Source organism: Balaenoptera ricei, chromosome 2, assembly GCF_028023285.1.
Source record: "Balaenoptera ricei isolate mBalRic1 chromosome 2, mBalRic1.hap2, whole genome shotgun sequence".
NCBI lineage: Eukaryota > Metazoa > Chordata > Mammalia > Artiodactyla > Balaenopteridae > Balaenoptera > Balaenoptera ricei.
The window spans coordinates 125,750,997-125,765,606 of NC_082640.1; the positions used below are offsets into that span (position 1 = coordinate 125,750,997).

General features: G+C 38.4%; 1 protein-coding gene across 3 annotated transcripts in view; it reads right to left on the reverse strand.

Annotated features, from left to right (window-relative positions):
* Positions 1–3,775: 3,775 nt before the first annotated feature.
* The window catches only part of MBIP (MAP3K12 binding inhibitory protein 1), a 35,479-nt gene continuing 24,644 nt past the window's right edge, over positions 3,776–14,610 (reverse strand). Inside the window, exon 8 of one of the 3 annotated variants that reach the window (XM_059915670.1) lies at positions 3,776–4,305. In XM_059915670.1, coding sequence (XP_059771653.1) covers positions 4,198–4,305 — 108 coding nt within the window. In that variant the 3' untranslated portion in view covers positions 3,776–4,197. The remainder of the gene's footprint in view (positions 4,306–14,610) is intronic. The other 2 variants (XM_059915668.1, XM_059915667.1) reach the window with 2 other exon arrangements.

Genomic DNA, 14,610 nt, shown 5'->3' on the forward strand with positions numbered 1-14,610 from the left:
TGTTGAAATGTAGGAATGTGTTAATTCCCTTTGGACGTAATTAAAAGTCAGTGGCAATGAGTTTTCTGTACCAGGTTGTCTGACTAAAAGTAGATAGGAAAAAGCAGGAAATTACCTATCTATGTTTCATAAAGGGAATTCTTTTCTGCTGAGATTGTTGAAGGTTAAGATCCAGATATTACTCATGAATTTGGAAAAGCTCAGGGCTCAGGAGCCTAGCAGTTGAAAGGATGATAGCTAGACTAGTTGGGGAAGCTCAGCCCTTTTCCACAGGATGAACATGCCTATCTCCCCCAACCCCCAATTTCCAAACCCTAGTAAAACACGTCCCTAGATTGGAATGTAACCTGTGGAGGGGAGGGATTTTTAAGGGCAGACTAGGGAAGAAGTGCTTCCTGTCCTACAATCCTCTTTCAAGTCACTTTTCCTCCTTTATTCTCTTGAGGACAGAGCCATTAAGAATAATGGGGTCTAAGAAGAGCTGAATAACAAAAATCCTGAAGGAATGGTCATTAGGTGCCCTGGTGATTGAGGGAGCAAGCTTACTCGCTCCCCCCGCCCACCCCAGAAATTCTTGGCATCACCTTTTAGTCAGTGATGCACTCAAGAAAGACAATGATTGAAAGCCCACTGAAATACTGGGTAGTTATCACCAGAAGAACCTATCTTAAGCAACTATACCAACTCACGCCAACGGCCTCTTCTGGAGGCTCCGACTCAAGCAGAGGATGCTGGCACCAGACATTACTTACTGTAGAGAGGAGGACTCTCTAATGTCCTTCAGAAGAGTAAGTCCGAAGGATAACAGAAAAAGGAAATCCTTCTAATGGCCAGATCCTAGGACTGTCAGACATGACTTAGGAACATATTCTACTGCTAAGAGCCAAGAAACAGATTTGTGGTATTTATTTAGGGGCAGACTAGTGACCAGTATATGATCCTGTTTTCTAGGTTTCTTCCCCACCTCTAAGTCATCCTCCTTTTCTAATCGATAAGTTTTGTTGGTTTTTCCTACTGTATTGCTGATGTGATCGTAGTACAATATGCCAGTAAACCCAGAGGAGGTCATTCTGTCAGGATGGTGATTACAAGCACTGGATAGAGACTGAAGGGCAGACATTTGTTGCTGTACCTATAATACTGGATGACATTAGGCAAGATTATCTTGAAGGATAAGTTTGTTGTGCAGAGAAGAAATATAGTGGTAAGACATTAGTGGAAACAACTTGTCCACATGCAGTTCTTGGGAATGATTTTAAAGCCCCATCTTTTTTTTACCAGGTGACCCCATTTTCAAGGCTTCCACAAACATGGTACAAGATTGTGTGTACAGTGCATATTCCTATGAAGAGGTCCTGCCCCATCATCCTGGCCACAACTGACTGAGACCCCTGATCACGCTGAGATTCAGTCTCTGAAGGACTTGAACTAAGATACAAAGACAGGTAAGCAAGCAGTGGTCAATGGAGTTGCGAGGCTCTATAGAGCTGGGTTCAGAGCGTGCACCATGGAAGTTCAAAGGCATGAACAAGCCAAGGTGATGGAGACAGGGCTAACATGTCACCCATGTGAGGAAGCAGAAATGATGAGGCCTTCAGAGAAACCAGTTCACAGAGAGAATAAAGCAGATGCATAGATGTTTATGTGTAAGAGAAAAAGAATGAGGAAGACAGAGGGAAAGAGACACAGAGGGAGAGGGAGAGCAGAAAACAAGGAGGGTAGGGGATAGAGACAGAACTAGACAGAGCCAGAGGCAGCTAGAGACACAGAGAAAGAGATGAACTGAACCACTGGTAACTTTCTGGATGCCACACTGTCAAGCTATACTTCCTGCAATTAAATTCCAGATTTCTGATGCTTTTTAACAATTCTGCTTTACAAGCTCTTTTAGGTAGATTTCTGATTCTTGCAACCAAACAATTATTGAGCTAAACATCTGCTCCTTGATTATACCTGCTTTAAAAAAAACATTTTTTTTTACTGCAGTATAGTGGATTTACAATATTGTGTTCCAGGTGTACAGAATAGTGATTATTTTTGCAGATTATATTCCAATATAGATTATTACAAGATAATGGGTATAATTCCCTGTGCTATATAGTAAATCCTTGTTGCTTATCTATTTTACACATAGTTCCTGTTAATGCCATACCCCTAATTTGTCCCTCCCCACTTCCCCCTCACCTTTGATGATGGCAGGTTTGTTTTCTAGGTCTGTGAGTCTGTTTCTGTTTTGCATATTACATTCATTTGTATTTTTTTAGATTCCACATGTAAGCGATGTCATAAGTATTGTCTTTCTCTGTTTGACTTCACTAAGCATGATATTCTCTAGGTCCACCCATGTTGCTGCAAATGGCAGTTATTTCATTTTTATGGCCAGGTAATATTCCACTGTGTATATATACCACATCTTCTTAAGCCAATCATCTGTTGATGGGCACTTAGGTTGGTTCCATTTCTTGGCTATTGTAAATAGTGCTGCTATAAACATTAGGGTGCATGAATCTTTTTAAATTAGTGTTTTTGTTTTCTCTGGATATGTACCCAGGAGAGGAATTACTGGATCATATGGTAGTTCTATTTTTAATTTTTTAAGGAACCTCCCCAGTGCTGCACCAATTTACATCCCAACCAACGGTGTATGAGGGTTTCCTTTTCTCCACACCCTCTCCATCATTTATTGTGTGTAGATTTTTTGATGATGGCCATTCTGACTGGTGTGAGGTGATAACTCATTGTAGTTTTGATTTGCATTTCTCTGGTAATTAGTTGAGAAATGATGTTGAGTATCTTTTCATGTGCCTGTTAGCCATCTCTGTCTTTGGAAAAATGTCTTTTCAAGTCTTCTGCCCATTTTTTGATTGGATTGTTTTTTTTTTTTTGATAGAGTTCTATGAGCTGTTTAAATAGTTGGAGTATTAACCCCTTGTCAGTTGCATCGTTTGCAAGTATCTTCTCCCATTCCGTATGTTGTCTTTTTGTCGATGGCTTTCTTTGCTATGCAAAACTTACATGTTTAATTAGGTCCCATGTGTTTATTTTCACTTTTATGTCTTCTGTATTGGCAGACTGATCCAAGAAAATATTGCTACAATTTATGTCAAAGACTGTTTCACCTATGTTCTCTTCTCAGAGTTTTATGGTTTCATGTCTTATATTTAGGCCTTTTAATCATTTTGAGTTTACTTTTGTATATTGTGTGAGAGAATGTTCTAATTTCAATCTTTTCCATGTAGCTGTCCAGTTTTCCCAGCACCACTTGTTGAAGAGACTGTCTTTTCTCCGTTGTATATTCTTGCCTCCTATGTCATAGATTAATTGATCATAAGTGTGTGGGTAGTAGCTGCATCTTTTAAATGTTTAGTTTGCAACTATGGAAATAATATATGTACTGCCTAATATAAAACTGGGGCACTCCAAAAAGGTGAGGCTCTCAAGGGAGAGGGACTATATAAGTTGTAACATCTTAACTACTTTCCACAGACACACTTGGTTTTAGTCAATAGTAATAGCTAACGTTTACTAAGCACTTCTTTTAGGCCAGACAGTTTCAAAACCTGTACATGCATGATTTCAACTACTGTTCATAACAAATGTAGGATATATTATCCTACATTTTACAGATAAGGAAATTAAGGCACAAAGAAAGAGATTAAGTAACTTGTTAAGGTCACACAGTCAATAAGGGGATAAAAGGTATGATCTACTATTTAGATTAAGCTGACACTTGGAAAAGAATATATGCATTCATTTAAAACTCACTTCAAATTTTTATTGAATGCCTATTATGTACAAAGTACTGGTTTAAACTAAAACTGGTTAATATCAATGTTACAAATATAAAGTCTTCTTAAATATCACTATTCAAAATAAATCTTCCTTTCTGTGGTTAAACACACACATACACATGAAGATGTACTTTCAAATTAAGTTTTTCAATTTCCAAAATACCTCCTTTAAAACAGAAGGGAATAAATTCCAACAATGCTATTTTCAATGCATTAACTATTTTAAAGTACACTGGAATATTTGAAGATTGCTTGCTGCACAGTGGACTCACTCACATGAAAATAAACCTTGATTTCAGAGGGAAGTAAGTCTACATTAATAAATACACTGCAATTAATTAAATGGATATGTAAGTAAGTTACACACACATATCTAAAAAAGTAAAATGACAACGAGAGGAGTTTTTCATGGAAGGTGATGAGTCACCATGGATTCTGCTTCTCTTGATTTTCTCAGCAGAGCTTGCTTGAGGGCACTAATTTTCTCATCAAGTTCAGCCAGTGAATAGTTCTGCTGTAAACAATAACACAAATTGCTTAAGTATCTTAATGCAGATAAAGTTCTAAATGTACTATAAATATATAAAATATCCAAAAGCATGGTAAATACCCTTTTCTCATGAGAATTTTAAAACGGAACTATATATTAATGTTGACTATACTATAAATTTAAAGGCATAAAATAACAAGGCTTAAATATTTCTTACTTTTGCTTTTCTAATGACTAAGCTCTCCTGGAACTTTTATACTTTTTGAAAGGATTGTAAAAACATTTTTTCAACTGACTATTCTCATAATCAATAGTAAAAAAAAAAAAAAAGTATTTAGGACTAGTTTAACTGCTTAAAATAACTGGAAATTCTCTTTTGATAGATTAACTTCAATCAACTACCTCTCCTGGAAAAAATGGATACTCTCAAATTTACTCAAAATTTTACAATCAAAAAAATAAGTAGAGGGGGATCAAGATGGCAGAGTAGGAGGATGTGGAGCTCACCTCCCCACACAAACACATCAAAAATACTATCTACATGTGGAACAATTCTCATGGAAAACTAACTGGAGCCTGGCAGAAGAACTGTACAACCAAAGCTGCAAGGAAGATCTCTACGAAACCAGGTAGGACAGAAAAAAAACCACATCAGGTCAGGACCTGTGCCCCTGGGAGGAATATGTAAGGAAGAGAAGGTTTGCATGGGTGGACCCTGGCATTGGGGAGCAAGCAGGTTAGGCCACAATCCTGAATTCCAGTCCTGGGGTCCTGCACAGGGGTGAGAAGCACCCTTGCCTTCTGGGAAATCCACTGGGACAGAGAGAAGGGCTGGAGAAGCCTAGACTCTACCCAGGAGGAGTACATGTGCTGGCTTCCCAATAATCAGGGTGGAGAGAGCCTTGCACTGGTGGATGCTGCCTCATTACACTTCTCAATCCGAAGGGGTGAACACCCGTGGCCCTGTTCACTCCACACCACAGCCTGCGAGATCCGGGCCAACTGAACACTGGGAAAAGACTCGGTCTAGCAATGCAGAGACAGAACAGGGTGCCTAGAGTATGATCCAGGTGGGGCAGGGGCAGCCATTGTCAGAGCACTCAGGAACACAGTGGTTCGTCTCCCAGCGAGAGTGCCCTGGAATGTCCAGTCCACACTGCAGCTTAGTGCTAGATTCTAAGAGAAGACTGCCACAGAGGCAGCCCAGATCTCAGGCAGCAGTGCAGCCACCTCAATTCCTGCAGTCACAACACTCCTCCATGCCATACCTTTGCACTAGATCTGGGACAAATATAGTAGAGGAAAACATGCATCCTTGGGCTGCTTCTAAGCAGAACCACAAACACCTACACAGGCAGTGCACAGGTTCTCTCTGACTGCACAGGCCTCACTTGCTTCAGCAATCACCTCCTTGGGGCAGGGCACACACTCAAGGACAAAGGAGCCTGATCTAACCCAACCCTCTGGTCTTCTACAACAGCTGTGAAATAGACCCCACCCTTGACAGGGCAGTGACAGCAACAGCAAAGAGAAAGCCCTGCCTCACACCCTGCACAGGCTTTAGATACTCCAACACCAACCACATCCCCTATAAAGCGGATAATGGCCAGCACACCCAGAGGAAAGACGTGGCTGTCATCCATACTAAAACCATCCCTTGCACCAAAGACACTGGATACAGTTTACACAGGAACGTCCCCACGTAGAAACAATCCTTCAAGAAGACTACAGTAGATAACTTTCTGCCTCTATGAATTTCAGAGAAACAGTTAAGTAAAATATATAAAACAAATACTAACAGACAGACATAAAAGGAGAAGTTGACTATAATGCTAGGAGACTTTAACAGCCCACTGACAGACATCAATGGACAGCTCATCCAGACCAGAAATCAGTAAGGCAACAGAGGTACTAAATGACACAATATACCAGTTGGACTTAATTGATTTCTACAGGATGCTACATCCAAAAAGCCCAGAATACACATTCTTTACAAGCACGCATGGAATGTTCTCTAGGATAGACCGTATACTAGGTCACAAAACAAGCCTCAACAAATTTAAGAGGACAGAAATTATTTCAAGTATCTTTTCTACTGAAAATGGTATGAAACTAGAAATCAACCACAGAGAAAACAGGAAAAGGAGAGTAAATAACATGCACTAAAAAAACCAATGGGTGAATGATGAAATCAAAGAAGAAATCAGGAAATACCAAGACAGACACATGGAAATGAAAAACACAACTTTAGAAGATCTATGGGATGCAACAAAAGCATTTCTGAGAGGGAAGTTCATAGGGATATAGGCCTTCCTCAAAAAAGAAGAAAAATACTAAACAAGCTAACCTACCAGCTAAAATAATTAGGAAAAGAACAAACAAAACCCAAAGTCAACAGAAGGAAGGAAATAATCAAGATGAGAGGAAATAAAAGAGGTCAAACAAAAATACAAAAGATCAATAAAACCAAGATGTGGTTTTTTGAAAAGACAAACAAAATCAACAAACCTTAAGCCAGGTTCCCCAAGAAAAAAAGAGAGGACCCAAACAAAATAAGAAATGAAGAGATATAACAACTGATACCACAGAAATACAAAAAATAATAAAAGACTATGAACAGTTATGTGCCAACAAATTGGACAAACTAGAAGAAACGGACAAGATTCTAGAAACACAGCCTGCCAAAACTGAGTTGAGAAGAAACAGATAATTTGAACAGACCAATCACTAAAAGTGAAATAGAATCTCTAATTAAAAAAAAAAACAAAAACTCCCTGCAAACAGAAGTCCAGGACCAAACGGATTCACTGGGGAATTCTACCAAACATAGAAAGAAGAACTCATACCTATCCTTCTCAAAGAGGAGGGAACTCTCCGAAATTCATTCTATGAGGCCACCATCACCCTGGTACCAAAACCAGAAAAAGACACTATAAAATAAGAAAATTACTGGCCCATATTTCTAACAAATATAGATGCAAAATCCTCAACAAAATATTAGCAAACCGAATCCAACAATACCTTCAAAGGATCACGCACCATGATCAAGTGGGATTCATTCCACAGTCACAAGGATGGTTCAACATATGCAAATCAATGTGATACACCACATTAACAAAAGGAAAGACAAAACAACCACATGATCATCTCAATAGATGCAGAAAAAGCATTTGAAAAAACTCAACATCTATTCATGATAAAAACAAAGTGAAAATATCTCACCATAATAAAGGCCATTTATGACAAACCCACAGGCAACAGAATATTCAAGGGTGAAAAGCTCAAAGCCTTCCAGCTAAATTCAGGAACAAGCCAAGCACTACTCTTACCACTTCCATTCAACATAGTATTAGAAGTCCTACCACAGCAATCAGACAAGAAAAAGAAATAAAAGGTATCCAAATTGGAAGCGAAGAGTTAGAATTGTCACTATTTGCAGATGACATGGTACTCTATATAGAGAACCCTGAAGTCTCCACACAAAAACTATTAGAACTGATAATGAATTCAGTAAGGTAGCAGGATACGAGATTAATATAAAGAAATCTATTGCATGTCTTTACACTAATAATGAAATATCAGAAGGAGAAAAATTTTTAAAAGGCCCATATAAAACCATGTCGAAAACAAAAAAACAAAAAAAACCTAGGAATAACTTAACCAAGGAGGTGAAAGACCTATATGCTGATAAAATGGCCATACTTCCCAAAGCAATCTACAGATTTAATGCAATCTCTATCAAAATACCTATGACATTTTTCACAGACCTAAAACAAATAAACCTAAAAGTTACATGGAAACACAAAAGACCCAGAATTGCCAAAGCTATCCTGAAGGAAAAGAACAAAGCTGGAGGTATAACACTTATAGACTTCAAACTAAACTAAAAAGCTACAATAACCAAAACAGCACTGTACTGGCAAAAAAACAGACATATAGATCAATGGAACAGAACAGAGAACTCAGAAATAAACCAATGCACCTATGGTCAATTGATCTACAGACCAGGAAGGCAAGAGTACACAACGGAAAAAAGACAGTTTTTTCTGGTGGGGCTAATGGCAGACTCCAGGAGGGCTAAAGCCAAGGACTACTTCCCAGTACTTCTGCTGCCAGTGTCCGTGTTCCTGTGGTGAGCCACAGCTGCCCCCCACCTGTGCAGGAGACCCTCCAACACTAGCAGCCGTGAGGCTAACAGGGTGTTGGCACTCTGGGGGGGGTGTCAGGCCTGTGCCTCTGAGGTGGGAGAGCTGAGTTCAGGACATTGGTCCACCACAGACATCCCGGTCCCACATAATATCAATCAGCGAGAGCTCTCCCAGAGATCTCCGTCTCAACACTAAGACCCAGCTCCACTCAACGACCAGCAAGCTCCAGTCCTGGACAACCCATGCCAAACAACTAGCAAGACAGGAACACAACCACACCCATTAGCAGAAAGGCTGCCTAAAATCATAATAAGTTCACAGACACCCCAGAACACATCACCGGAGGCAGTTCTGCCCACCAGAAAGACAAGATCCAGCCTCATCCAACAGAACACAGGCACCAGTCCCTTCCACCAGGAAGCCTACACAACCCACTGAGCCAACCTTACCCACCGGGGGCAGACACCAAAAACAACAGAAACTACAAACCTGCAGCCTGTGAAAAGGAGACCCCAAACACAGTAAATTAAGCAAAATGAGAAGACAGAGAAACACACAGCAGATGAAGGAGCAAGGTAAAAACCCACCAGACCAAACAAATGAAGAGGAAATAGGCAGTCTACCTGAAAAAGAATTCAGCATAATGATAGTAAAGGTGATCCAAAATCTTGGAAATAGAATGGAGAAAATACAAGAAACGTTTAACAAGGACCTAGAAGAACTAAAGAGCAAACAAACAATGATGAACAGCACAATAAATGAAATTAAAAATTCTCTAGAAGGAATCAATAGCAGATTAACTGAGGCAGAAGAACGAATAAGTGACCTGGAAGATAAAATAATAGTGGAAATCACTACCACAGAGCAGAATAAAGAAAAAAGAATGAAAAGAACTGAGGACAGTCTCAGAGACCTCTGGGACAACATTAAACACACCAACATTCGAATTATAGGGGTCCCAGAAGAAGAAAAGAAAAAGAAAGGGACTGAGAAAATATTTGAAGAGATTATAGTTGAAAACTTCCCTAATATGGGAAAGGAAATAGCCACTCAAGTACAGGAAGCACAGAGAGTCCCATACAGGATAAATCCAAGGAGAAAGATGCCAAGACACATATTAATCAAACTATCAAAAATTAAATACAAAGAAAATATATTAAAAGCAGCCAGGAAAAAACAACAAATAACATACAAGGGAATCCCCATAAGGTTAACAACTGATCTTTCAGCAGAAACTTTGCAAGCTAAAAGGGTGTGGCAGGACATATTTCAACTGATGAAAGGGAAAAACCTACAACCAAGATTACCCAGCAAAGATCTCATTCAGATTCGAAGGAGAAATTGAAAGCTTTACAGACAAGCAAAAGTTAAGAGAATTCAGCACCACCAAACCACCTCTACAACAAATGCAAAAGGAACTTCGCTAGGCAGGAAACACAAGAGAAGGAAAAGACCTACAATAATAAACCGAAAAAAATTAGGAAAATGGTAACAGGAACATATATATCGATAATTACCTTAAATGTAAATGGATTAAATACTCCAACCAAAAGACATAGACTGGCTAAATGGATACAAAAACAAGACCCGTACATATACTGTCTACAAGAGACCCACTTCAGACCTAGGGACACATACAGACTGAAAGTGAGGGGATGGAAAAAGATATTCCATGCAAATGGAAATCAAAAACAGCTGGAGTAGCAATTCTCATATCAGACAAAATAGACTTTAAAATAAAGACTATTACAAGAGACAAAGAAGGACACTACATAATGATCAAGGGATCAATCCAAGAAGAAGATATAACAATTGTACATATTTATGCACTCAACATAGGAGCACCTCAATACATAAGATAAATGCTAACAACCATAAAGGGAAATAGACGGTAACAAAATAATAGTAGGGGACTTTAACACCCCACTTTTACCAATGGACAGATCATCCAAAATGAAAATAAATAAGGAAACACAAGCTTTAAATGATACATTAAACAAGATGGACTTAACTGATATTTATAGGACATTCCACCCAAAAACAACAGAATACACTTTCTTCTCAAGTGCTCATGGAACATTCTGCAGGATAGATCATATCTTGGGTCACAAATCAAGCCTTGGTAAATTTAAGAATATTGAAATCATATCAAGTATCATTTCTGACCACAACGCTATAAGACTAGATATCAATTACAGGAAAAAATCTGTAAAAAATACAAACACATGGAGGCTGAACAATACGCTACTAAATAACCAAGAGATCACTGAAGAAATCAAAGATGAAACCAAAAAATACCTAGAAACAAATGACAATGAAAACACAACCCAAAACCTATGGGATGCAGCAAAAGCAGTTCTAAGAGGGAAGTTTATAGCAATACAATCCTACCTCAAGAAACAAGAAACAACTCAAATAAACAACCTAACCTTACACCTAAAGCAATTAGAGAAAGAAGAACAAAAAAACCCCAAAGTTAGCAAAAGGAAAGAAATCACAGAGATCAGATCACAAATAAACGAAAAAGAAATGAAGGTAACAATAAGCAAAGATCAATAAAACTAAAAGCTGGTTCTTTAAGAAGATAAACAAAATTGATAAACCGTTAGCCAGACTCATCAAGAAAAAAAGGGAGAAGACTCAAATCAATAGAATAAGAAATGAAAAAGAAGTAACAACCGACACTGCAGACATACAAAGGATCATGAGTGATTACTACAAGCAACTATATGCCAATAAAATGGACAACCTGAAAGAAATGGACAAGTTCTCAGAAAAGCACAACATTCCGAGACTGAACCAGGAAGAAATAGAAAATATAAACAGACCAATCACAAGCACTGAAATTGAGACTGTGATTAAAAATCTTCCAACAAACAAAAGCCCAAGACCAGATGGCTTCACAGGCAAATTCTATCAAACATTTAGAGAAGAGCTAACACCTATCCTTCTCAAACTCTTCCAAAATATACCAAAGGGAGGAACACTCCGAAACTCATTCTATGAAGCCACCATCACCCTGATACCAAAACCAGACAAAGATGTCACAAAAAAAGACAACTAAAGGCCAATATCACTGATGAACATAGATGCCAAAATCCTCAACAAAATACTAGCAAACAGAATCCAACAGCACGTTAAAAGGATCATAGACCATGATCAAGAGGGGTTTATCCCAGGAATGCAAGAATTCTTCAATATATGCAAATCAATCAATGTGATACACCATATTAACAAATTGAAGGATAAAAACCATATGATCATCTCAATAGACACAGAAAAAGCTTTCGACAAAATTCAACACTCATTTATGATAAAAAACTCTCCAGAAAGTAGGCCTAGAGGGAACTTACCTCAACATAATAAAGGCCATATGTCACAAACCCACAGCCAACAATGTTCTCAATGGTAAAAAACTGAAACCATTTCTACTAAGATCAGGAACAAGACAAGGTTGCCCACTCTCACCACTATTATTCAACATAGTTTTGGAAGTTTTAGCCACAGCAAACAGAGAAGAAAAAGAAATAAAAGGAATCCGAATCGGAAAAGAAGTAAAGCTGTCACTGTTTGCAGATGACATGATACTATACATAGAGAATCCTAAAGATGTTACCAGAAAACTACTAGAACTAATCAATGAATTCGGTAAAGTAGCAGGATACAAAACGAATGCACAGAAATCTCTTGCATTCCTATACACTAATGATGAAAAATCTGAAAGAGAAATTAAGGAAACACTCCCATTTACCACTGCAACAAAAAGAATAAAACACCTAGGAATAAACCTACCTAGGGAGACAAAAGACATGTATGCAGAAAACTGTAAGACACTGATGAAAGAAATTAAAGATGATACCAACAGATGGAGCAATACACCATGTTCTTGGATTGGAAGAATCAACATTGTGAAAATGACTCTACTACCCAAAGCAATCTACAGATTCAATGTAATCCTTATCAAACTACCAATGGCATTTTTCACAGAACTAGAACAAAAAATTTCACAATTTGTATGGAAACACAAAAGACCTCAAATGGCCAAAGCAATCTTGAGAAAGAAAAACGGAGCCAGAGGAATCAGGCTCCCTGACTTTAGACTATACTACAAAGCTACAGTAATCAAGACAGTATGGTACTGGCAAAAAAACAGAAATATAGATCAATGGAACAGGATAGAAAGCCCAGAGATAAACCCACACACATATGGTCACCTTATTTTTGAAAAAGGAGGCAAGAATATACAATGGAGAAAAGACAGCTTCTTCAATAAGTGGTGCTGGGGAAACTGGACAGCTACTTGTAAAAGAATGAAATTAGGACACTGCCTAACACCATACACAAAAATAAACTCAAAATGGGTTAAAGACCTAAATGTAAGGCCAGACACTATCAAACTCTTAGAGGAAAACATAGGCAGAACACTCTATGACATAAATCACAGCAAGATCCTTTTAAACCCACCTCCTAGAGAAATGGAAATAAAAACAAAAATAAACAAATGGGACCTAATGAAACTTAAAAGCTTTTGCACAGCAAAAGAAACCATAAACAAGAGGAAAAGTCAACTCTCAAAATGGGAGAAAATATTTGCAAATGAAGCAACTGACAAAGGATTAATCTCCAAAATTTACAAGCAGCTCATGCAGCTCAATATCAAAAGAACAAACAACCCAATGCAAAAATGGGCGGAAGACCTAAACAGACATTTCTCCAAAAAAGATATACAGATTGCCAACAAATACATGAAAGAATGCTCAACATCATTAATCATTAGAGAAATGCAAATCAAAGCTACAATGAGGTATCACCTCACACCAGTCAGAATGGCCATCATCAAAAAATCTACAAACAATAAATGCTGGAGGGGGTGTGGAGAAAAGGGAACCCTCTTGCACTGTTGGTGGGAATGTAAATTGATACAGCTACTATGGAGAACAGTATGGAGGTTCCTTAGAAAACTAAAAATAGAACTACCATACGACCCAGCAATCCCACTACTGGGCATATACCCTGATAATACCATAATTCAAAAAGAGTCATATACCACAATGTTCATGGCAGCTCTATTTACAATAGCCAGGACATGGAAGCAACCTAAGTGTCCATCGACAGATGAATGGATAAAGAAGATGTGGCACATATGTACAATGGAATATTACTCAGCCATAAAAAGAAATGAAATTGAGTTATTTGTAGTGAGGTGAATGAACCTAGTCTGTCATACAGATTGAAGTAAGTCAGAGAAAAACAAATACCGTATGCTAACACATATATATGGAATCCAAAAAAAATGGTTATGAAGAACCTAGGGGCAGGACAGGAATAAAGATGCAGATATAGAGAATGGACTTGAGGACACAGGGAGGGGGAAGGTTAAGCTGAGACGAAGTGAGAGAGTGGCATGGACTTGTATACACTATCAAATGTAAAATAGATAGCTAGTGGGAAGCAGTCACATAGCATAGGGAGATCAGCTCGGTGCTTTGTGACCACCTAGAGAGGTGGGATAGGGAGGGTGGGGGGGAGACGCAAGAGGGAGGAGATATGGGGATATATGTATATGTATAGCTGATTCACTTTGTTATAAAGCAGGGAGGAGATATGGGGATATATGTATATGTATAGCTGATTCACTTTGTTATAAAGCAGAAACTAACACACCATTGTAAAGCACTTATACTCCAATAAAGATGTTAAGATAAAAGAAAAAGAAAAAAGACAGTCTCTTCAGCATGTGGTGCTGGGAAAGCTGGACAGCTACATGTATATCAAGTCACTCCCCCACACCATATAGAAAAGTAAACCGAAAATGGTTTAAAGACCTAATACAGGACATGACACCAATAAAACTCCTGGAAGAAAAACATAGGCAAAACATTTTTCAGCCATAAATCACAGCAATTTCTTAGATCAGTCTCCCAAAGCAAAAGAATAGTAAAAATAAACAAACAAGACCTAATGAAACTTAAAAGCTTTTGCATAGCAAAGGAAATCATCAACACATTAAAAGACAACCAATATATAGTGCAGAGAGAAGACCAGCTCAGAGCATTTGGCTTTGAAGGCCAGCAGGGATGGCTTTTGGGAATCCCACAGGGTTGGGGAAATAAAGACTTCACTCTTAAAGGGCACACACAAAATTTCACACACTCTAGGACCCAGAGCAGAATCAGTAATT